The 25,457-nt window shown below is 20.5% G+C and overlaps 4 protein-coding genes and 2 long non-coding RNA genes across 8 annotated transcripts; 3 read left to right on the top strand and 3 right to left on the bottom strand.

The window, feature by feature from the left end:
• Nucleotides 1-383: 383 nt before the first annotated feature.
• Nucleotides 384-1,604, bottom strand: LOC133666722 (uncharacterized). Its single transcript, XR_009831240.1, has 2 exons — nucleotides 1,462-1,604; nucleotides 384-1,323 (listed from the first exon to the last, which is right to left on the bottom strand). It is a non-coding gene; the product is annotated as an uncharacterized LOC133666722 (long non-coding RNA).
• Nucleotides 1,033-3,269, top strand: LOC107995354 (phosphoribosyl pyrophosphate synthase-associated protein 2). Its single transcript, XM_017052824.3, has 5 exons — nucleotides 1,033-1,169; nucleotides 1,247-1,655; nucleotides 1,723-1,995; nucleotides 2,089-2,235; nucleotides 3,091-3,269. The coding sequence occupies exons 1-5, from the start codon at nucleotides 1,093-1,095 to the stop codon at nucleotides 3,247-3,249; spliced, it is 1,065 nt and encodes a 354-aa protein (XP_016908313.1). The 5' UTR covers nucleotides 1,033-1,092; the 3' UTR covers nucleotides 3,250-3,269.
• A 350-nt stretch (nucleotides 3,270-3,619) lies between these two features.
• Nucleotides 3,620-7,073, top strand: LOC107993974 (dynein axonemal assembly factor 5). The gene is made up of 6 exons (XM_017050676.3): nucleotides 3,620-4,619; nucleotides 4,806-5,042; nucleotides 5,101-5,296; nucleotides 5,411-5,717; nucleotides 5,802-6,726; nucleotides 6,805-7,073. The coding sequence occupies exons 1-6, from the start codon at nucleotides 3,914-3,916 to the stop codon at nucleotides 6,939-6,941; spliced, it is 2,508 nt and encodes an 835-aa protein (XP_016906165.2). The 5' UTR covers nucleotides 3,620-3,913; the 3' UTR covers nucleotides 6,942-7,073.
• On the bottom strand, nucleotides 5,213-7,610 carry LOC133666723 (uncharacterized). Its single transcript, XR_009831241.1, has 2 exons — nucleotides 7,469-7,610; nucleotides 5,213-5,641 (listed from the first exon to the last, which is right to left on the bottom strand). It is a non-coding gene; the product is annotated as an uncharacterized LOC133666723 (long non-coding RNA).
• LOC107995345 (rho GDP-dissociation inhibitor 2) lies at nucleotides 7,502-9,352 on the top strand. The gene is made up of 4 exons (XM_017052811.3): nucleotides 7,502-7,641; nucleotides 8,276-8,464; nucleotides 8,546-8,770; nucleotides 9,009-9,352. The coding sequence occupies exons 2-4, from the start codon at nucleotides 8,281-8,283 to the stop codon at nucleotides 9,206-9,208; spliced, it is 609 nt and encodes a 202-aa protein (XP_016908300.1). The 5' UTR covers nucleotides 7,502-7,641; nucleotides 8,276-8,280; the 3' UTR covers nucleotides 9,209-9,352.
• Nucleotides 9,353-10,158: 806 nt separating this feature from the next.
• On the bottom strand, nucleotides 10,159-23,955 carry LOC107995321 (RNA-binding protein spenito). Of its 3 annotated transcripts, XR_003696535.2 has the most exons (4): nucleotides 22,175-23,955; nucleotides 19,789-21,946; nucleotides 16,870-17,003; nucleotides 10,159-16,646 (listed from the first exon to the last, which is right to left on the bottom strand). XR_003696535.2 is itself a non-coding variant. In XM_062079843.1 (3 exons), the coding sequence occupies exons 1-3, from the start codon at nucleotides 22,297-22,299 to the stop codon at nucleotides 16,983-16,985; spliced, it is 2,304 nt and encodes a 767-aa protein (XP_061935827.1). In that variant the 5' UTR covers nucleotides 22,300-23,955; the 3' UTR covers nucleotides 10,159-16,982. The 3 variants fall into 3 exon arrangements, 2 of the variants coding, with proteins under 2 accessions (XP_061935827.1, XP_016908247.1); XM_062079843.1 differs by having other exon boundaries at nucleotides 10,159-17,003; XM_017052758.3 differs by lacking the exons at nucleotides 10,159-16,646; nucleotides 16,870-17,003 and having other exon boundaries at nucleotides 17,197-21,946.
• Nucleotides 23,956-25,457: the final 1,502 nt, after the last annotated feature.

The following is a 25,457-nucleotide window of genomic DNA, read 5'->3' as shown; positions in this document are numbered from 1 at the left end:
CATACTTGAATACATATTTGAATAAATATAAAATGCTTAAACGTTAAACATTAATTTCTAAGAAACAAAAAATCTCGCTAAGATTTGATGTTCAAAAAAAAAAATAAATTCGATTAATTGTTTTGTACTACGTGTATTTATGTACATGTATATAACTTAAAAATACTGATTTTTAATTTCTTAATATTTATTACACATTTTATTACATGTATATACATATATATTTTAATAAAACATTTAAAATCATAATATTTAGAATAAAGTAAGTTATAATATATATTTTTTATTACAATATATCCGATACAACAATATGAATTAAAAATAAAAATATATGGATTAAATATTTAATTATATTAATTTTTTTTTTAAGAAAAAGAGGATTATTATTATATCATATTAAATATTTTATTTAATACTATATTTTAGAATAGAGAATTTAACAAATAAATAGTAACTCAAATTAAAAGAAATAAAGTGTATATACAATATATATATATATATATATATATGTCAAGAAATATATATATCTTAAAAGACAAACATTAACTATTTAGTTATATCTACTTATTAAAGTTATAAAATTATAGAATCAATAATAAAAATTATACTTTAATATTAAATGTTTATATAAGTTGGTACTTCTGAAATTTAGCAGTTGTTCAAGAAGCCATAAATCGACGAAAAGTACTATCTAACGCAAACGAAATATAGAAGATTAGATCGAATTTAATTTATCATATATTTAAACTAAATATATAATTAATGATATTAATATATCACTAGCATTGTATAATATTGATATATAAATGAACAAAAAATAATTTAATTTATTATTAAACATTTTATAATTCGTAACTTAATATATGTAAATATATAATCTATCATATAATCTATCATATATCATATCGGTAAATTATAAAGTATTTACATTCAATATCTTAAAATATTAAATTATAATTATTATAATTATTTACTTATTAAAATTTATACAATTTTTATCTTTTTAAAATAATAAAATACTTTTTCTTATATATATTAAAAAAAAGTCATATAAATTATATATATTACCCCATTTTTAAATACAATTATATTATGGATAAACCTGTATCATCAGATATTGTACTCATTGCGGGTAATTCTCATCCAGAATTGGCTAATCTCATTGCCAAGTAGGTTTTCATAAATATGTCATGATAATTTATATAATAATTTATTAATTTATTAATTTATATTAATTGTTTTATAGTCGATTAGGTGTTAAACATGGAGGATGCTCTGTATATCATAAATCAAATCGTGAAACCATGGTTGAAATTGGAGATTCTGTAAGGAGTAAAGATCTTTATATTATACAAACAGGAACAAAAGATGTAAACAATAATATAATGGAGCTTCTGATTATGGCATATGCATGTAAAACTTCTTCAGCAAAAAATATTGTTGGTGTCATTCCATATTTACCTTATTCAAAACAATGCAAAATGCGTAAACGAGGATGTATAGTTTCTAAATTATTAGCAAAAATGCTTTGTAAAAGTGGTTTAACACATATAATTACAATGGATTTGCATCAAAAAGAAATTCAAGGATTTTTTGATGTACCAGTGGATAATTTGCGAGCTAGTCCATTTTTATTGCAATATATTCAAGAATCTGTATGTAAAAAATATCGCTAAAAATAATCATTATAGATTTTTTTAATTTTGAATTTTATTTAATCAGATACCAGACTATCACAATTCAGTGATAGTTGCAAGAAATCCTGGTAGTGCAAAGAAAGCTACTAGTTATGCAGAAAGATTACGTCTGGGAATAGCAGTAATTCATGGAGAACAACGTGAAGCAGAATCAGACATGAATGATGGACGTTATTCTCCACCTGCATTAGCTTCAAGAACAATGGAAGTTGGTGTTGGTGTTCCAATGCATCCTGCTAAAGAAAAACCTCCAATTAATGTTGTGGGAGATGTAGGTGGGCGTATAGCTATTATGGTGGTATGTAGATTTAATAATGATATATATAAAAATTAAAAAATAAAAAAATTATATAATTTATATCAATTATATGAAAAGAAGTTTATATTTTAGGATGATATGATAGATGATGTTCAGTCTTATGTAGCTGCAGCAGAAGTTCTTAAAGAAAGAGGAGCATATAAAATTTATGTTTTAGCTACACATGGACTCTTAAGTTCTGATGCTCCAAGATTAATAGAAGAATCTCCAATTGATGAGGTATTTTATAATCTATTTAAAAATATATATATATATGCATGCATATGAATATATATTATATATATAATAGTAATTGGTTAAATTTTAAAATTTTTAAGAGTCAACATTAAAATTAATATATTTTGATAACATTTTTTCTTCCAGGAATTAATTCAACAAAATAATTTTGAGTTTAATTTGATAAAATGAAAAAATATATATAAAAATAGATATCTAGAAGAAATGAAATAAAGAATACATTGAGCAGCAATCAAGAACTGGCACATTAAAAAAATGCTGTAAGATAAAAAAATTATGTAATAAAGAAAATTTTACTTTTTGTAATTTTTGTTAAAAGATTTATGAAAACAATATCAATGTATTGTTGATATTTTTCAATTAAAATGAATCCAAACACGATATTTAAATTAAACTAATCTTATTATTTAGTTAATAAACTATCAATAAAATTATCAATAGTTATCAATAATAATTTGATTACTAATAAAACTAATCTGATTTCTATTGTGTTTTGAATTCATTTTAATTAGAAAAATCTTTACTGTTCATTGGTATTTTTTCGTAAAAACAAAATTAAAATTACAGAAAGTTTTTTTTATTGTATAATTATTCTCGTGATAATGAAAAATTTTTCGAAGTTGCGATTCTTGACTATTGCTGCTTGATTTTGTTCTGTATATATATGGCTATTTTGTTTCTTTTCTTTCTTTTCTTATTTATTGATTTTGAACTGAAGTTTAAAACACTGATATGAATAGAAGAAACTTGAGGAAATGAGTTTTCGAAAATTTTTTAAAATTTAACCAAACATTGTTATATATTTTTTAAAATTAAATCTATAATTATTATTTTTAGGTTGTTGTTACAAATACAGTTCCTCATGATGTTCAAAAAATGCAGTGTCCAAAAATAAAGACTGTTGATATCAGTATTTTGCTGGCAGAGGCTATTAGGCGTATTCACAATAAAGAGTCTATGTCATATTTATTTAAAAATGTTACTTTAGAAGATTAAAAACTATGATAAAATAATACATTTTAAATATATTGAGAATTTCTACATTCAAGGACCATATACAAAACATATCTATCGAATTTTGTTTATTATTTTATTCTAAAAAAAATTGATCATGCTAGTCCCATTTAATTTAGATATAATTAAATTGCTTCATAATTTCCATATACATTTTTAAGTTTTTATGTAGCTTAAAATTGATAATTGATAAGTTTATGTAATATATATATGTATATAATACATAATACATAATATATATATATATATATATATATATATATATATATATATATATATATATATATAATATATTTATATCTATATTATATATATATAAATTTTGATTTTTATTTTAATTGTATATTTTGATCTATAAAATCTATAAAATTTATAATGCATACTTGAAAAGTATGTTTGAAGATGGAATAATAAACATTATTTTAGTGTAATAACGAAAATTTAATAAAAAATAAAACAAAAGTCTTTTTTTTCTTTTAACTTGAATATGATTATTATGTATGTATTCATAGTTACTAAACATTTGGATTAAAGCAAATAAATCAATAAAAACGTTGCTATAACAACAGATCAAATATAATTTTAAAGTCAACAAACAATCTATTACAATTGCTTAAAATTTTTAAAATATTTTAAGTTTTTCAGAATGTCTGTGGAAACTCCGAATTATGAATTGACTAGAATTTGTGTTATGTTACAATCAGAAGTAAAAAAACGACGAATACAAGGTTTAAAAGAAATTTTTAAATTATTAGAATTAAAGCAATCTGAAGATGAAATATTGCAATTATTCGATATTATTAATAAATCATTATTAAGAATTTTAAATGATTCTGTAGAAGAGTGTCGTGATCGAACATTGGAAATTATAAAATTATTTATAATTAATTTAAAGGCGAATGATAAATACATCATGTATTTACTTCCAATTTTATCTAAAAGATTAGGTTCTTCTGAACAAATAGAAACTTCAGAAGAAGTTCGATTAAAGTGCGTTATATTATTAAAAATAATAATATTGAAATATGAAAATTTATTAGCATCATATATTGATGATTTGACAAAAATCTTAGTACAAACTGTAGCAGATAATTATCCACTTGTTAAAAGAGAAAGCTGTGATTGTATATCTGAATTTGCAAAAAATTTATCAAGATATTTCTATACACAATCTCAAAATTTTGTAAAACCAATTTTAAATAATTTTACACATCAACACTATAGAATTAGAGTTGCTTCTGTAAAAACAATAGGAGATTTAATTTTATATGGGAATACTAATAAGTCTATAGAAGAAGTAACTACATTTTTAGCAGGACGATTGTTTGATCAAAATGGTCTTGTAAGAATAGGTATTTCATTTTATATATATATATATATATATATATATATATTTATATATATATATTATATATATATATTATATATATATTATATATATATATTATATTATTTATATCCATTATTATGATTCTTTATTTTGATTAAAGTTATTAAAATTATTGTAATTATTAATAAGCTATTAAAATTATTCACAGCGGTAATAGAAGTATCAGGTTGTTGGCTTTTGAAATTAAGGGATCGATATAGTTGGTGGCACAAAATTCTTCCATTACTTTTAACAGGTCTTCATGATGAATTAGAAGAAATTAGACAAAAAAGTGCTACCTTTTGGGATGCTGTAGGACAATTATATATAGAAGAAAATCAAAATGATGAAAAATTAAAAAATAAATTGGATTTTCTTACCAAAAATCCTCATCATTATCCTAATGGTATATTCTATAATATATTATAGATATTTATATTTATGTTATTATAAATTTTTTGCAGTTATTAGACCAAATTTAGGATGCCGTATGATAGCACAGCAATGTTTCAGTAAATTGATAAATGGAATTAGCTTAGAATTAGAAGATTGGATTGCAGACATAAGAGTACGAACTGCACAGTTACTTTGTGTATTTATTTTAAATATAGAAGAAGATGTAATACAACATATTGGAAAACTTTTACCTCCTATGTATCGGTAAATATATATACTAAATTATTATAATTAATATATATATACACATTATTAAAAAAATTAATTATTAATAAGTAATTATTATAATTATATTTCTAAGATATAATTTTTTACTAGAGCTTGTAATGATGAAGATAATAGAGTTGTAGAAAATGTAGAAAGAGCAGCAGAATATTTAGGATATTTTGTATCACCAAAAATTTATTGTAATTTGATAATTCCTACTCTTGAAGAAATTCCATCTGTAGGTCACTTAAAAGTATTTTCTGCAATTTTAAAAAGTAGTGAACGTTGTATGCTCCTTCCGTTATTAGAAAATGTTGGAAAATTTTTACAACAGCCATATATCTGTCAAAGTAAAAAAGGAACATATCAGAAACAAATAATTTCTTGTTGCTCTTCTTTAATTTCAGTATGTAAAGAGGTTTGTTTATTTGTTTGTTTGTTTAAAAAGATTTTTAAGTTTTAAATTTTTTATGTTATTTATTATATATTTAAAAATTTTTAGGACTGTAAGATTATATCAAAGGAATTATTTATAATAATATTCACTGTCTTATCTATGACACAAGAAAATTTGATAAAATTAGAAGCACAAAAATTATTAAATATTCTTGCTAATATTAATTCATTTGATAATGTTAAAGAATTTTATTATGAAAATATTAATCAATTATTTTCAATATTTTCTGATTATAAATCATGGTCAATTCATGATTCAGAATCTCAAATCTTTTGTGCATGTTTAATTTATATGAAACAAATTTTGGCTTACAATATAAACATTATTTTACCAATTTTGAAAGAAACTATGACAAATGATGCTGATCCTGAATTGAGATTGAAACATTTTATTTTATTATCAGAATATTTTAATCAAGGATCTTTAAGCGAAATTATGGATTTGAAATTTTCTAATCAATTTTTGAAAGATTGTATATTTCCTGGACTAATTTGGAGTGCAGGAAAAACTGCTGAAGCTATACGTACAGCAGCAGTTTCTTGTTTATGTATTTTTTTAGATAAATATGAAAAAGATTCTATAATGAAAGAAAATATAAATTGTGAGGAACAAAATATTTGTTTAATACTTGATGAAATAATTCCTATTTTAATTAGTCTTGCAGATGATAATTCTAAGAAAAGTAGATTTTATTCTTTGCAAGCTATGTATCTAATAATGTGTATTAGAAAGCAATTTGATTATCTCACAGAAGAATATGTACATAAAATATATCCTGTACTTCTAAAAAGACTTGATGATGGATGTGATGATGTTAGATTAATATCATTAGAAGCTTTAACAGAAGTTTGGAATGCAATACCTAAGAATTACGATTTACATTTTAATAAAGGACATATAGATACTTTATATACTACAATTATAATATATTTGGATGATCCAGAAAATGAATTTCGAAATATTGTATTAGGTAATAAATTATTTAAATCAAAAATATATTTCAATGTAATATTACATTATGATATATTTTACTTATTAAATTTTTTAGGTAGTTTAAAAGAATTAGCCAAAGTGCATCCAGAATTACTATATCAAAAACTTCAAAAGTGTAAGGTGAATTTTAGAAATCAAATAGGGATAGAGATATTAATAGAACATTGTCAATGTATTTTAAGAAATAAGTAAAATTAATGGTTATCATATAAAAATATTGTATTAAATAATTCATTAGTTTTGATGTATAATTATATTAATATATCAAATAAAATATTATTATATATATATATATTATATATATATATTATTATATATATATTATATTATTTATTATAAATTCATATTAACAATTCATTTATTTATTCAGAATAAATTTTTTTAATAATTTAATATATTATTTAATTTTAAGGTTAAATTAATTAATATTTTTTATCAAATAATACAATATAATAGTATTTAATTCGTATAAAATTTGTTATTTAATTTATTTAATATATTAACAAATAAAAACAAACTTATTTATATAAAAACGCGGGAAAATAATCTATAAATTTAAAGAACATACAAAGTTTAGAAGAAATTTTGAATATTTAAAAAAATAAAAAATTAGGATAATTAAAACAATAAATTTAATAAAATTAGAATATTCTTTTTTTATAAAATACTATGTTTCTTTTCAAAACCATTATAATAAATAAATACTAGGAAAACTTAACCTCAAAAACTATTAAAACAGGAAGTACCCGCCCTTTTGGAATCGCCATATTGTCCATGTCTTCCGCTTTCAGAGGCAAATCACAGAAGGGGTGGCAAACAGGATTAAGGAATTGCCAATAATTCTGTGCAAGTTTTCATTTCCTAAGCTTCATCTTATTATTTTATAATTATAGTAAGTACACACATACATATTGCTTAAATATTCTATTTGTTCAACTATAAAATATTTTTTATAAACTTTTTTAGCTTCATAAATCTATCTAAACATTTTTTACCTTTCTGTCACTTTCTCATTATCTTCTTAATACATTATTCACTATTATTTTAATCGAATAATTATTTAATATTTTTTTCAAGTTTGTTAATATTATAAAAATGTATAGAAAATATAAAATGTGTATAATTTATAATTAATTTTTTAATATTTAAATTTTCTAAAAATATTTTCTAGTAGCATATCTATATAGTGATTTATGTACGTCACAGAATGTATATAAGTATTGATATTCGAATTTTGAAACTTAGTTATAATAAAATTATTATAATGTTATATTAATTATTTTTAAGATTTAAATTATTTATTAACTATTAATTGAAATTAATAATTAAATTTTCTATTATTTTCATAATGCAATAAATTTTTAATTTAAAATATTTTTATTAAATAAATATTCATAAAGTTTATTATATATCAAAATATATATCAATATATCAAAATAATGTCAAATATAATAATTATTGAAACTCTTTATATATATAATTCAGCTTTAATATATTTTTTTTAATTAATGTATTTTTGTCATTAGTAAATATGTCAGAACTTAATACTGATCACATAGACTCTGTAGAAGAAGAATTGGAAGTAGAATCTAATTATAAACCTCCACCAGAAAAAACAATAGAACAAATTTTAGAAACAGATAAAGAAGATGAAAGTTTACGTAAATATAAAGAAACACTTTTGGGAGAAGCTAAATCTGGAGGTATTGTTGTAGGTATGTACTTCATTAAGTATTTAAAATAAATTATTTGAAGAAAAAAATAAATAAAAATGATGAATGTTTAAAATTTTATAGATCCAAATGATCCTAGAAAAGTAATAGTAAAGAAATTAGCACTTTGTGTAGCAGATCGACCAGATATGGAATTAGATTTAACAGGTGATTTATCTCAATTAAAAAAACAAACATTTGTAATAAAAGAAGGTGTCAGCTATAGAATCAGAATTGATTTCATTGTTCAACGTGAAATTGTGCATGGTTTAAAATATGTTCAAAAAACTTATCGTTTTGGAGTACCAGGTAAATTTTCATATTAAAAATATTGATTATATTTTAAGATTTTCAATATTAACTCAATATTTATGTTTATTTTAAATTATTAATATATTTTAAATTATAATTTTAATTTTATATTTCTCTCTTTAATGCTTTCTTTCCTAGGTGTTACAGGTACTTTTAAAATACTATAATAATTATTATATATATTATTAATTTTAATTTTTTTATTGTTAATATTTTTATTATATTATCTTTTTAGTGGATAAGATGATGCATATGGTGGGTTCTTATCCACCAAAAACAGAAATTCAATCATATACTACTCCAACAGAGGATGCACCAGCTGGAAAAGTGGCACGTGGTTCTTATAGTGTAAGCTCCTTATTTACTGATGATGACAAACATGAACATCTTAAGTGGGAGTGGTCATTTGAAATTAAGAAAGACTGGAAAGAATAAACTTTCTTTCATAATAGGAAGCTGTACAACGATCGCAATTAAAATAAGAATGCCAAAAGGAACTCTAATTTTTATAGATATTCAGTCATACTGCGATGCCATAACTGTATTTTTTAAGTAATAAGAGAAAGAGTAACGTTGATATTTATTTAGATACTTTTCTTAAATCGTAAACCTTAAAAGTGAATAATTGTGTACATGAATATATACATATATACACGCACATACAAAAATATGTAAATGTGCATATATATTTACATATACATGTATATGTAAATACGTATATACATATACATATCTAATCACGTAGATTCTATTTTATAATCATTTAAATTGTGCACATTAATCAGTATTGAATTGCCTTTATACTGTTGTTATCTGTACACTCTTTTTAAAAGTTTTCATTTAAGATTTTTTAGTATTATATTATTAATATTTTTACTGAAGATTACTCTCTTGGTTTAAATTTCTTAATATATTTTCATTAACGAAAATTAATGACAAAAAATTATTATTTTAAGTAATTTATCTTTTAGCGCATAAAGTTAAAAACATTTGAAAATGTTAGAAAAAATTAAATTTGCATATATACTATTAATATAGAAAATTTTAATGGTGCACTCTAAATATCTAATTTTTTATGTATTTGTTATTAATTATTCATTATATTCATACAGTTTTAAATTGTTTTCGAACATAAAATAATTTTCTATATAATATAAAAGTTTTATGATCATTTATGTATCATGGAATTATAAATTTAAATCATAAATTAATTTTTTAAAATTTATAATATAAAGTAATAGTTTTTTTATAAAGTATAATTCTTTAGAAGTAATTTTATAATGTAAATTAATAGGAATTGCAATAAATATTGCAATCATAATTGTAAAATACAATAAAAATAAGAAGCTTTCCAGTTATAGTTTAAAAAAGACAAATTTAGAATAAAAATTTTTCTTTTTTGTTTTTTTTTTTTTATTATGCATAATATGATATGAGATACTATATATGATATAATATGCATTTAATGAATCCCTTTTTGAAATTATGTATAATATAATATTACATTTTAATTAAAGGGACCCAAATTTATTATAAAATTTATTATAAAAAATATTGTCAAATTTTTTATCATTTATATTTTCTATAGAAATAATAATTAATGAATTAAAATTGATATTTTTTTTCTATTTGCTGTTTAATATTACATTATATTACTAATGATATAACAGAAGAAAGAAAACAATAAGATTAATAAAAATAAAAATCAAATAATTTTAAAAATTGAAAAACTAATTTTGATTAAGAATATGTGACAAAAAACATTAAAAATATGTTTAAAATTATTATTTAGAATTGGATGCTTTTTTAAAGTTATAATTTTAAGGTTATATACACAAGTAAAATCTTGAAAACAAGCAATAAGAAAATGAATATTAATAAATTTTTTGTAATTATATTTTATTAAATTTCACTACGATATTCTATTTTAATGAAGTATATTTTATGTAACTATATATGATATTGAACGTTTCATATGCATATAGAAAGTTCATTAAATTTTATGAATTTTGTCTCTTAGAAATACTGTAATTAAGATTTTATAAATATTTGCAAAATAAAGATGTTTTTTTTAGAATAATATCTTTTAGAATAATCATATTTTATATTATAGCATAATTATATTTTATTTAATAAGCACAAAAATTTAATAATAAATTATTATAATAAATATTCATGTTAATAAATAATTATGCTATTTGAATTTATAAAGTAACGTAAAATTTAATTAGTAAAATAATTTAAAAAGGAATTATATATAATTGAATATATATAATATATTGAAAGGAAAAAAAATTTCTTTGAAATAATATATAGTTATATAATTTTACATTACATTTATTAATATTAATATTATAAAATAAAGTATCATTTTTTTTTTATATTTCATTATAATTTCACATTAATTATAATTTTTCTTAAATTTATAAGTATATAATTAAAAATGATTAAAATTATAGATATTAATATTACCTTTAATAATTATTTTTAGTTTTTAAAAAATAAACTAGAATTAAATAAACTAGAAATTTAATAAAACTTAAATATATGTACAATAAAAACGAAAAGTTTTAATCATTATAAGATAATATACTCTATAAAAATTTTTCATTAATTAATACATTGAACAAATTTTTATTTTTATTGTTAGATAAATATTATAAAATCATTTTATAGCAATATTTTCTTTAAAAATATTAATATATATATTATATGAATATTAATATTCACAGGAAATATTAAAAAATTTTCGCTAGATGGCGCTAAAAAATTGCACGTTTGCTTGTGTCAATCTTATATAAAGTTATTTCACAGGTGTGAAGCTGATATATGATTAGTATGAATGAATTGATATTGATATCGATATTAAAATATGCAATATATATCATTCGATAGAATGATACGTAAAAGTAAAAACATCGATATTAAATAATAATAATATATAATAATATATATATATTTGCAATGCTTTTTTGTCATATTTAATTGTTATATAATATCTTTTATTTAATTTTTATAGCAAATCTCTTCTTCTAAATCTTTTTTTTTCTACTATCATAATTGAAAATAGTATTGTTAAAAATAATACTTCTAAAACATTATCAAAATAAAAAATAAATAATGATAGCTAGTTTTTTTTTAATTATAATAAGTAAAAATTTGTTAAAAATTAAAAAAATTCTATTATATTATTATATTATCTATTATATTATATACTTACATTATTCAGAATAATAATACAACCACAAAATTGTAATTTTTTAAGTGAAAGACCAAAAAATTTTATATTTTTTAAAATCTAAATCTAAAATTCAAAATAAATATAAAATTACAATTCATTTTTTAATTATACAATTCATTTCTAAATTATAATTTTTTAGTTCTTAATATTACATTACATTACATTTTTAAACATTATTTTTACTTTTATTTTTACATTATTTTCTAAAATTACCAGCAAGAAAAATAGAATTCCTACATTTCTATTTATATATATAAAATTTTTATATATAAAATTTTATTAGAATTAATATATTATAATTAATGTTATAGAATGATGTTCCCTGTTTGATTTTTTCTATTTACTAAAAAAATTATTTTTTTAATTATTTCATATTCATATTAAATATAATGAATATATATTTATATTTATTTATATATATTTGTATGTATATATAATATATATTTTATATATGCATTAAAAATTTTAAAAAGAATATTTTAAGAAAAAAACTCATAAGTATGTTAATTATTTTGTTTATTATGTATTGCACATTTTTCATGAAAATTAATTTTTCTTATTAATAATTATTTTTTTCTTTGAAAATAATTTTTAATAAAAATATTTGTGTTGAGATATATATTGATGAATCTTTAATTTCATATTTTTTTTTAGAAATAATTTTAACAAATAAATAGAAATGTATAAATTGATATATTTATAGTATGTCATTGATATCATTATTATATGGTCATTATATAATCATTATTATTTTATCTTTATCTTTTAATAAAAAATCTTTTTTGTAATATATATATTTTGTAAATTCTTATTTTTCTATATGTACACATTTTGAAAATTATTATTTTTATATTTAAAATTTAAAAAAATTATTATTGCTACATACATTACATACATTACATACAAAATATACAAAATATATAATATTATATACATATAAAATATATATTTTAAAATAAATGTATAAATGTTAAAATTCTTAAAATATGAATTTAAAAAAATTTTTTTTAATTATTTATTTTATTAATATTAAGCATTAAATATTTTATATTATATTTTTTTTTATCTATACATTATTAATAAAAAAAGTAGTTCAATGTTTGTTATATATATACAATAAAATAAATGATTTAAAAAATTAAAAAATTAAAGAAATTTATATTTTGAGAAATTTTATATTTAAAATAATAATTCTTTCGTATTAGATTATGTCACATGAAATGTTAAATTTGTATATATTCAATATTTAAGTATTAGTTCGGTTGGTTGGAGATTTATTTAATTATTTGATTGTAAATTTAGTATGTTTGAAAAGTTTATTATATTCTGCTAGAAAAGATAATAAATTTTTAATAAATTTTTAATTTTTTAATCAAGCTATTTTCAATATATTCATTATTCTTTAAATTCAAATTTTTTTTCTTTATAAATTATTTATATAGAAAAATGCAGAAATATACAGAAACTTTCATAAATTAGGTTACAAAATTCTTTCTCATCTCTTCCATTCTTTCTATTCTCTTCAACAGATTTTCATTTTTGCATTAAAAAATCTTTAGAAACAGAACTTTTATAATTTAAGTCTTCAAAAAATCTATTACTTTTTTTTTTAAACTTTTTCAAAAAAAGTATTTTTTCATTAGAATCCCATTGAAAAAAAATCATGGATTTAAATGGTATCTATTTTAATTAAAATTCAAATAATAAAATTTAGAGTTGTATTTAAAACAAATAAAAATAATTTTTAAATTTTCAAAACATCTTTCAGAATAAATATGTATTATGCATAAAATTATTTTCTATCTATTTAAAGAACTATCTGAATCTAGTTATATCAAACATTTTATATCATAAATTATAAATTTTCATATTTCATATGTTACATATTTATTTTTTGAGTAAATGAAGCTTATATAGTTATTTATTAGAATTAGAAGAAAAATAAATATATTAAAATAAATAATAAAATATATTAAAATAAATATAAAAAATAAATAATAATATATTATATAGAAAGAATATTTTTATTGCAAAAACAATTGCACCGAATTACTAACTATTTAAAGTTTAGAAAATTATTGATATAAGAAAAGTTCCTTTTTTTTTAGAAAGTTTCAAATCTTAAATAAAATAAATAATTTTTTATAAATTATTTTCTTTTTAGAAATCTCTATTGTTGAACAATTTCATCTCATTGATTAAAAATTTTTTTTTCATTTTTGAACTAATTAATAATAGAAATATTTTTCTATTAAAAATAATGCATATGTATAAAAAAAAACTTGCAATGCATTTTTTTTTAATTTAAGAATGTCGTTAAATATGGTTTAACATAAAAATAAATTTACATAATAACAAGAAAGTAGAAAAAAAAATTTCCTAATATTGTTAACACTATGTTTAATAAAGTTTTGTTATTATACAATATGTAATTTTATTTATTTTATTCTTTGTTTATAAATCTTATTATTTTAAAAGTAAAATATATTAGAAAAAAATATTGCTATATATTTATGCATACATATATATACATATATATGCGCAAATCGCGATAAATTAGTCCTAATATAATAATATAATTTGGATTATTTAATATATTTTATTGATTGATGTTTATTAAAAAAAAAAAAGAAAATTTTATCAGTTTGCTATTTTTTAATTCAACATCATTAAATAAAAAAATGTTTAAATATCAGAAAATTGTCATTAGAATACAATATTTGTTATATATCTTTAATAAGGTGAAATCTTATATTATCTGTTTGAATTAATTGTTTAGATTGTTTTCATTATTTCATGTATAAAATCTAATGAAATTCAAATATATGATTTTGATTTGACAAAAAAATATCTAACTAGCATATGCTAAATTTAATGAAAATTTAATGAAAATTTATATGAGAGATATTAAAAAACAAAAACAAATATTTCTTTATATTATAATCATTTATTATTTATATTGAAAAAATAAAAATATATTTTTTAAAATAAATAAATACTAAATATTAAATATTATCAGAATTTTTATAAAAGTATCTTTCATTATTTGTAATATAACATCAAGCTGAAATCATATATAACAAATATATGTGATTCATAATGAAAAATATATTGCAATAAATTTAAAGAGAACTTTTTGAATAATACAAATCATTCTGAAGATTATATAATATATATAGAAATGAGAAAACTACATGATATTCAATTATCAATTGCTATTATATCACAAAGCCACAAATGTTAAAATAACAAATAACAAATAAGTTTTAAAAAATTTAATGTAAATTATTTTAAGAAAGGAAAAAAAACTATATTTTAATTTTTTCATTTTTGCATTAGCATGAATCAATAAGTAATAAAATTTACATTTCTGATAAAAATAATAAAAAAATAAATTATAATAAAAAAAAATATAAATGAATTGAATAAACTTAACAAAATTATTATATAAATTTTGATTTTGAAATATATTACAGAAGGAAAGATTTTGAACAATTTTCTTTTATATATCTAACTATCGATCAGCGATTTTCGAGATATTTGCAAAAATAATTACCACTATATTGAATTTGGAATTTGGAAATTATCACATCTAATATTTATCTACTGAAAATCCTGATCCATAAAAATAAAACAATCCTTGAACAATTGAAATGATACCGATAAGTATATTTGATACATTTTGCCAGCTGTTATGATTTATAAGTGGCAATCATATCTGATATACATGTCGATCATTGTCATGTATTTATATGGACGAAATATAATGTAATAGCACCATTTTTTACAAATATTTTAAAAATCCTAAAAACCATAAAAATTCATAAAAGCATAAGTTATTAAAAATTGAAGTTGATATTTATAGAATGCTTAGGAATTGAAGTAATATAAATTTAAATTCAATACAAATGTGCAATTATAATTATACAGAAAAATAATGAGAAAAAATTTAAGAGATTATTCTATAGATTAAAATAAATATAAAAATTGGAATTTAAAAATGTTAATTTTTGTTTTTTGTCAAGTTTATTTTTGAAGTTACAAGAGATTTAATTTTATACTAAATAAAGCAAAACAAAGACTAAGCTATTTCTGTTTATCGATATTTATGCAAAATTAAATTCCTTCTAATTTGAAAAATAAATATTGGTAGATAGATATTTTGTATATCAATTATATCTCATATCTGTTCTATTCTTTAGAATTATCTCTTAAGTTTTCTTTCTTTTTCCAAACATTCTATATATTTACTTTATATTATACTATATATTTATTTTGTTATATATATTATTAATATATTTATGAATTTAGATTTTAGAACAAAATAAAAATAAAAATTGGTACAAAAATGTCGGTTAAAGCTTGTTTATAAATTAAATTAAAAATTTAAGTTTATATTAAAAAAAGTTTAACTATATTATTTTATATATTATTATATAAAAAAACAATAATTAAGTTTAATAAAATTATTGAAAATTTACTATATCAAAGTGCAAATTTTTCATTGGTTAAAATATTAAGAATCATTTTTTACTTACATCATTAGATGGCACTGTTATTCTTTATGGCAGTCTTTTTATGGAAAGGTAGTAATATTATATATTTAGGTGGGGATGATTCTGCATTTACAATCTACGGCAATATAGTAGTTTCCATTAGATTGCATCAATATAAAAAAAAAAACTGCATTCTAGTGAATTTGCCAATCTCAAAGAAATTTAACTAAAAAAATATTTAGATTTTACTTCTAAAATTAAAATAAGTAAAAACTCCCTATTATAGGAAAAAAAAGATGTTATATGGAGCTATATAGATTAATAATTTAAGTACATCATGCAAAATTAATAATATTAACATTTTCACAATCTATACGCGTCCACAAAATATTTATTCATGTGTTATTAATTCCTGAAGTCCCAACTTATTGTCTCTATTTACGACATTAAATTCCCTAGGTGACCATTTTCCCTACTTCTGGTAATCCTGGTCCTAGAAAAGAATAATTATATTCATGTTCTACTGTTATATCATCATTATAATTAATATTATTTTAATTTAATTTTATATAATTTATATATATAATATTATTACCCTCTATTTTCAAATAGAACTGTATTATGAAAAAAGAACTAATTATGAACACAAGTAAACTATTATACTTTTCTAAATAATAAACAAAGGATTTAATTACGTGTATTTTATTTTATATATCTTTTTAATATTAAGAAAAATTGAGCTTTAAAATATTTGCCAATTTAAGTAATTTATTCGAATAATGTATCAAATACATTAAAGCGTAGATGAATTCTTCTATCCTTCTATCCTTTCGTTGTGGTTTTCTGAAACAAATCTTTTTTTAATTTTAGTAAATTTTTTTACAAAACTGTTGGATTAAAAAAAAACACTTTAAAACGACACCGACCATTTTTCACTTTTACTTTTGGCACAATTGTTTTTATAATATTCGAGACATAGAAATACTATTCTTTTCTTTAATGCTTGTTATTTTTTCAAAATTAAGAAACCAAAAATGGCCACAGACCACAGATAACACTAATTACACAATTGGTCTAAGCAAGATGAAAAAGATCTTCTTGACAAAACAAAGAAAAATCACACCACCAAATTCACGATCAACTTCACGAGAAAACTTGTGTTCAACCCATGCGACCAATTAAGTCACAGCATGCATCTTTTTCTTTTAATAATATAATTAAACTTTTCTATATAATAATCATATTTTCTTTTGATACCACTGAAATTAACTAAATATTTCTTCTTGTAAAATTTTTTTTTCTATTAAATAAGTCGTTACATCTTTAAATGCCACTGAAATTATTAATGCATCTTCATGTTAAAATCATTTACATTTCTAATGAAACAATCATTATTTTCATTTGACGCCACTGAAACTTTGGTAGGTGAAGTAGGAATAACGAACGCATTGACTCAGCGTAATAGTCATCTATTTGTTGTTCCGACACTATAGTATTATTAAACCACTGCACCTTTGGTTGCGCCTTGCTATAACGCACTTTTAAAATAATAATTTAAAAGAGCGTCACAGTGTGGTCGCCAAGCACAAACACTTGGATTTTTTTTACATTTCACTGTACACGTGCTTTTTTTCTTCTATGCTTTTCAAATATTCATCACCAAACACTGTCTTTTTATATTCTGTCTTTTTTCACTGGGAGAAAAGCACAGAGAGCTATTTAAAGATACTGTCTATTCACTTTCTTTAGTTCACTTTTCAGAACACGTCCGCACAATTCACTTATATAAGTATTATATGCATATATCACACGGATAATTCTACATAATCATAAAATGCAGCTTTACAATTAATTAGACTTAATTACTGTATCAAATATAGCTTTAACCTAATTTAACCAGATCTTTCATATTTCATCTTTATCATGATTATGATTTTGTATTTTAAGAAAGAATCAACAGATGATATTTAAAAATAAAATATTTTTTTGAAGAATTTCGTTTAAATATGAAAGAACTGTATATATGTATATGTGTATACCCATATTTATGTATGTGTATACACACTTGGTATATATATTTATATGTATATACGCAGCCGATAATTATAATTATAATACAAATTAAATCTAAATTTCTTATGAATTATTTGTGATATTTAAAAGAACTTAATTAAATGTTTCGTCAGAACTTAATGAATTCTGAATTGCTTTGATATTATCTAAACTATAAATATTTTCCTAAATAATAAAGAAAATTAAAGATACATGTGTGTAATTAATAGTTAAAGTATTGTAATAAAAATTAATCAACATATTTAATCAAAAATTAAAATAATAGTTTGTAGAATTATCATTACTTATTATTATTACTATCATTATTGTTATCATTATTAGTATTACTGTTATTATAACTTAACTTTTTTTTAGCAATTCAGATTCATAATAATTTTATTTTTTTTTATGCATATACAAGCTTGTGTGTTTAGTCACCTTTTTAATAATATTTATAATCTAAAAAATGGAAAATAAGAATTATTTATGATTTATTAATTTATCTGAAAAATATACTATAACAACAATTACTTGAATCTATTGAATTTCTTAAATTCTTAATTTTTATTATTTTAACAAAGCTCTTTATTTTGAATATCTTTATTTTTTTTATTCTATTTTACTATTTAATATTTACTGTTGATATAATTTATTTAAAAAATTTGCATTATTTTTTTTTGAATTCTTTAAAATTTTGTTTCAATATTTTTTAAAATATATGATATTCAATTTTTCATTGGAGCTTCAATTTAAATAATTTATATTAATTTTATATTATATTATGTATAATTTTTAACAATTTTTTAAATTATTTTTATTTTTACAAATTTAAAATGATTGAAATAAAAAATCTAATAACTTATGAAAAGTAATATAAAAAATATTATATTATAAACTTTTTAAAATCTTACATATTCCAAGCAAAATATATAGTACTATTTTGCAGAATAGTCCATCATCCTCCAATTGTTGGAATTAGATTCAAAAAATGAAACTTGAATTTCCCTGAGTATTGATATTTCAATTAAATTCGTTACTTCTCTTGAATTCTTTGAACTATGTTTGCCAAGATATGGACTCAAATTGAGGTTACTTTTAAATTATATTATATTTTTTAAAAACTAAATTTTTAACATGATGGTACTAAACACTTTAGCCAGTATATACATATCTAATTTGTGATTATCAGAAACTTAGGCGCTACCCCCCTTAACAACGACGATTACCAGATGATCCTCCTTAAGTCCCTCTTCACTAAGACTTGGACAGGTTCTTTTTAATAATTCTGTGGAGAATGTACAAGGTGGAAATGCATAAAGTACTCCAGTTCCCTCTGTATCTTTGTTAAGAAGTGAAATAACACCAGCCGCTTCTTTTTGTTTTAAATATGATACTAAGTTGCGTAAGGGTCTGGTTTGTACATTAGCATCATCTGTAGATATAACTGTACTTGAACCAGCTAATCCTAGGAAAATAGCATGTGAGCTAGAAGTTTGAATTCTCTTTGATACATCATCTAATTTTGGTTGATCTAAACGTAATCTTTGTGTAATTCTCAACATATGTTTTCCATCTTCATCTTTCATCAAGGCCTCAATTATTTCTGTATCACCATCAGTTAAATGGAATTTAGCTGGAAACAGAGAATTCTTTAAAATTAATGCTCCTTGCCAAACTGCTATTGATTTTCTTGCTACTTCAGGTAATGTTCTAGAAGTAGAAAGCATTCCACTACGAGTATTCTCTGAATCTGAATCAGAATCAATTTGTCTTCTTCGGGGAGATCTTGATCTTGATCTATCTACACCAGGTTCTCTTGATAAAGATCGACGTAAACTTCTTGGTGTTTCATATTCTAATTCTGGAGGTGGTCTACGACTTGACCAATCAGCTTCTTCTCTCATATAACTTTCTGGATAAGTTCCACGATAACCACCTCTTCCTCCACCTCTTCTTTCATGCCATGGAGCAGATCCTCTACCTCTAAATCCTCTTGGTCCATAACCAAAATCACTGTCTGGTGGATAAGGATCATAAGAAGGTTCATAATCTACTGGTCTTGGTCTAAATTCTCCACTTTCTTCTGGATAAGGTCTTGGTTTAAATCCAAATCCTGGTGTCACATCTGCAAAATCGACTCTCAATCTTCTATCTGGACCACCTAGAGGAAATCCTCTCATTTCTTTTACAGCAGCCTGTGCAGCATCAATTGAATCATATAGAATATAAGCATTACTATCGCCTTTAATATAATCAATTTTCTTTATTGCTCCAAATCGATCAAATTCTCTTTCTAATTGTGGTACAGAAGTCCATGGACCTAAACCACCAACCCAAATTCTTGTGGTAGGTGTAGCTTTTCCATAACCAATTTTACATTGGAATTTTCCTATGTATTGTCCAGAAAGTTCAACTTTACATCTATGTGCCATATCTAATGTCTGAAATCTGACAAAAGCATAAGCATTTCCTGTGCCTGGTGGAGGTCTTTTAATGTCAATATCATCAACAATTCCATATTTACTAAAAATTCTTCTTAATTCCTCTTCTGTAATGTTAATTTCTAAATTTCCTGCAAAAAGTGTTCTTGTTGCTAGTGGATCATCTTCTGGAGAAACATGATGTAAGTAATTTGGAAATTTATCTTTTTTATTTTCCACTCGTTCAAATCCATGAACTGGATGTCGTATCATCATATGTCTTGGAGGACCATAATGATGAGGTGGACCAGGATGAACATGAGGTGGACCATGATGAATTGGTGGTCTAACAAATTCATGATGAGGAGGAGGAATTGCATCACGTCTCATTTCTCTATGTGGTGGTGGCAATCCAACTGGAGGTCCATAAACTCTTTCATATCTTTCTAAAGGTCTATGTCTATCTGTTGGACCAGGACTTCTAGCATAGTATCTATCATAATCAGGAGGTGTTATTGATCTTGGACGACGATAAGTATCAGGTCTTTCATAAACTGGTTCAACAAGTGCCACTTTATCATACATAATAATTCTTGGTTTTGCATGCTTTGCATCTCTGGCATCTTCTGAACTTCTGAAGCAAACATATGCAACACGTTCATCTAATTCATGAGAAATTCTAATAGAAAAATCTCCAAATTTTTTATATTCTCTGTAAAGAGTATCTTTTATCACTTCATCACTTGCTTTTGGGTGAATTGAACTGATACAAAGTACTTTATAGCTATATGGACGTTCTGCAGGTAATTCTCTGGGTGCTCTTAAGTAATCATCTCTATGAGAACTTGATTCTACATAACGAGCATGAGAAGAGGCACGTGTTGGAGGACTAGGACTTCTTGCACCTCTACTACGTCGACGAATTCTTTCAGGTGTTATTCGTTCATCACTGGAATCATCATATCTGCAAATTAAAAAATTTCTAATAGTATTAAAATATTTTTTATTATATTTTAATACAAAAAATGAATTAACAATATATACATTTGAATATTTTTCAAATATTTTTAAATGATTTTATAAAATGTGTTTGATGAAATGAAAAATATATAAAAAAAAATCTACTAAAAAATATAAAAAAGAAAATTTAAATAAAATGTAAAAATATCTAAAATATTATAAAATTGTTTACCGTCCCATCGATGATCTGCTTCTTTTGACGCGTGGAGGAGGAGTGTCACGACTAGAACTCCGTTTCATATTGTTGCGGATTTTAACCGTGATCTTATGTCGATCGTCACGCGGAATCCCAATCATCAACGCTGTTTAACACGGCAAAGCCGAACAAATGGCGAAGGAAAAAACAAAGGAACAATAATTACACGAAAATTATTCAGCTTGAATCAAGCCGTCATTCACGAAGTCTTTATCCTTCTCAATGAGCACAAAATGGCGACTTTCTTCTTACTTTACTCAACTTCCGGAATTTCTTTGCAATCTAAAAGAAATTCCATAATGATTAAATTAAATTTTCTTTTGCATTTTTTTAAATTTTCTAATGCCTTTTAATTTTATTTGTTGTTTTTAAATTATATTTGTTTTGATTTCTTTCTATGTATATAGTATTACTGCTTGTATGTAGAAATTATTGATTCGCAAATTGATATACGAGTATACTTCCGTCGACGAAACGAGAAGATTCGTTCAACGATATTTATTGAAGAAATAAATATGAATTATTTTTTCTAGAGGGCGTTGTATGTACATTAGTTTTATTATTTTATGAAACGGCGTATATTATAAAAAATTAAATTGATCAAATAATATAATTTACGGACAATTTCATTTTTATTTTATTTTATTTTATAAATAAAAACAAATGAATTTATATTAAAATATATTTACATATGTACAAATGTGTAATTAAATCAAATCAATAATTTTTTTATTCAATAATTTTAATTTCCTTATTCAATAATTTTAATTTTTTTATTCAATGAATTTCAATACTATAAATAAAAAAAATACATTTTTAAACTTATTTCTAAATGTAGTTAATACACACACACACACACGCACGCACGCACGCACGCACACACACACACACACACACACACAACACACAACTTATAAGTTTAATATCTAACTAATCATAATTAAATATATTTTTAAATTTATATTAAATATTTTCAAGTAAATATATCTTCAAAATAAATATTTGAATATTGAAAAAAATACTATGAATAAAAATTAAAAGTAACATAATCAAATATTGAAATGGACATCTTATAATTAATACATCTTTGTTCTAACTATATATAGAAAGTTGAAAAATTTAAAGTTAACCTTACATTTCGTATTTAAAAATTGTTTTATATATTTGTTTTATATAGATATATATGTAATTTATTAAAAGTTAATATTTTTTATTAAATGAGAATAACATAAAATGAATTTGAATTATTTAAAATCATTTAATATGATCAAAATAATATATATATATATATATATATATAATATAAAATACTTATATTAGATATTCTTTTGTGTTAATTTTTCATTTATGTCTTTTTTATTTTATTTTTAAACATTATTCGAATTTAATTTAATGTTTATAAATAGAAATTAAATATTTTTCAACTTTTTATTATGAACTTAACATGTTTCTAATTTAATGAATTTTATTACTCATTTTGAACTCATTTTTGGAGAGTGACAAATTATTGTTGAAATATTGATTTTATGAATGAATATATAAAATCAAAAAATATAAAATAAAAATATATTTGTTTATATTATAAATAAAGTATTCATAATATAAATTACGATTGATACATTATTGTATATAATGTATGAATATATAATATATATTTATTCTATATTTGTATAATTATAATTTTCAGAATAAATGAATACAATATTTGTATAGAATAGAGATTTTGTATATCTAAATAAATATTATTAAAAATAAAATAAAATTGTTTTCATCTTCTTCTCATGTCAAAGAATGTACGTCATAAATGTTTCATGTCATGAAATATTTTTCAAAATGATTTTCTATAAAAACATAAATATAAAAGTGATTTTTGTTAAAAACTTCATTATTTAATATATTTTATATATATTTTATTGAAATATGATTCACTTTTCGTTAATTATTTAGTGAATAAAAATACAAAAAAGTTTAAAAAATACTTCTAAAATATTTCACAAAATATTTTGTTTAAGGTAATTAAAAGTATATAATTATATATAAAGAATTTTGATAAAGAATAAAATATGTAGTATTTATATAAACTTTAAAGTAATTTGAACTTTAATGTTCAAAAGTATAAAACAGTCTTTTTTATTATTTTTATATAGTTTTATATAGTTTTATATAAAATTATAAATTTATATATATATGTACATAAATATATTTTTAAAGCAATTTTTTAAAAATTATTTCACTAATTTAATTGTTTTAATTTATTAATTAATTTTACAATGGTTAAGATTGTTCATTATTTCAGGATTGTTTATTTTTGATATCATATTGCAAAATTGTACAATAATATTTGTACAAGTTTTTTTTAAACATTTAATTATATATCTTAAAAAATATTTTTTAGAATTTTTTGTATGATATAAATGTATAAAAGATTTACTAAAGCTGAAAGATTTTAATCAAGATATTATTTAATAAACTAAAAATAATATATTGAGTTAGCTAAATAAAATATCATATTAAATGATTAAATCATAATAATTCCAAAAATAAATTTTAAACTTTTGAAATTTGATTCCAAAAATTTTTTTTATCATTATTATATATTTATTATTTTATTATTATATCATTAATGATTTTTTAATTAAAAAAAATACATAAAAATATTGAATATATTTTTATAATTTTTATTATTACAAATATTCTTTTTTTAATTTTTTTATAAATTTTTTTGAAATAATTATATCAAGAACTTGTTAATTTTTGTTTTTGTAATTTGTCATTTATATTTCTTTCTATTTTTTTTCTATTATTATTTATTTTTAATTACTTGTTTTTATTACCAAAAATAATTTTTTAGTTAATTATAATGAATGAAGTCAGATAAATAATACAATTAAAACATGATTTTATAAAAATAAGTCAAAAAAGAGAATAATATTTTTTTATTAAATTATTATTATATTATTATTATTATAACTACAGCTATTATTATAACTACAATATTTATATATATAAATATATCAATATGTCAAATTTCATGCATTCTTTTAAAGAAAATCAAAACTGAAAACTTGTCAAATTGAAGGAAGAGGAAAATTGAACTAATTTCTGATTATGGATTATTGATAGAAGATTTTATATATAAAGATTAAGTAATATATATATAAAATAAATTTTTTTTTATTTTAAAATTATTTTTCAAAAAAATTAAATTTCAAAATTAGTGTTTCAATAATATTTTTGTTAAATTTGGATTTTTTAAAAA

This window comes from Apis cerana, linkage group LG9, assembly GCF_029169275.1.
Source record: "Apis cerana isolate GH-2021 linkage group LG9, AcerK_1.0, whole genome shotgun sequence".
Lineage (NCBI taxonomy): Eukaryota > Metazoa > Arthropoda > Insecta > Hymenoptera > Apidae > Apis > Apis cerana.
This window is presented reverse-complemented; position numbering and strand designations above follow the sequence as displayed.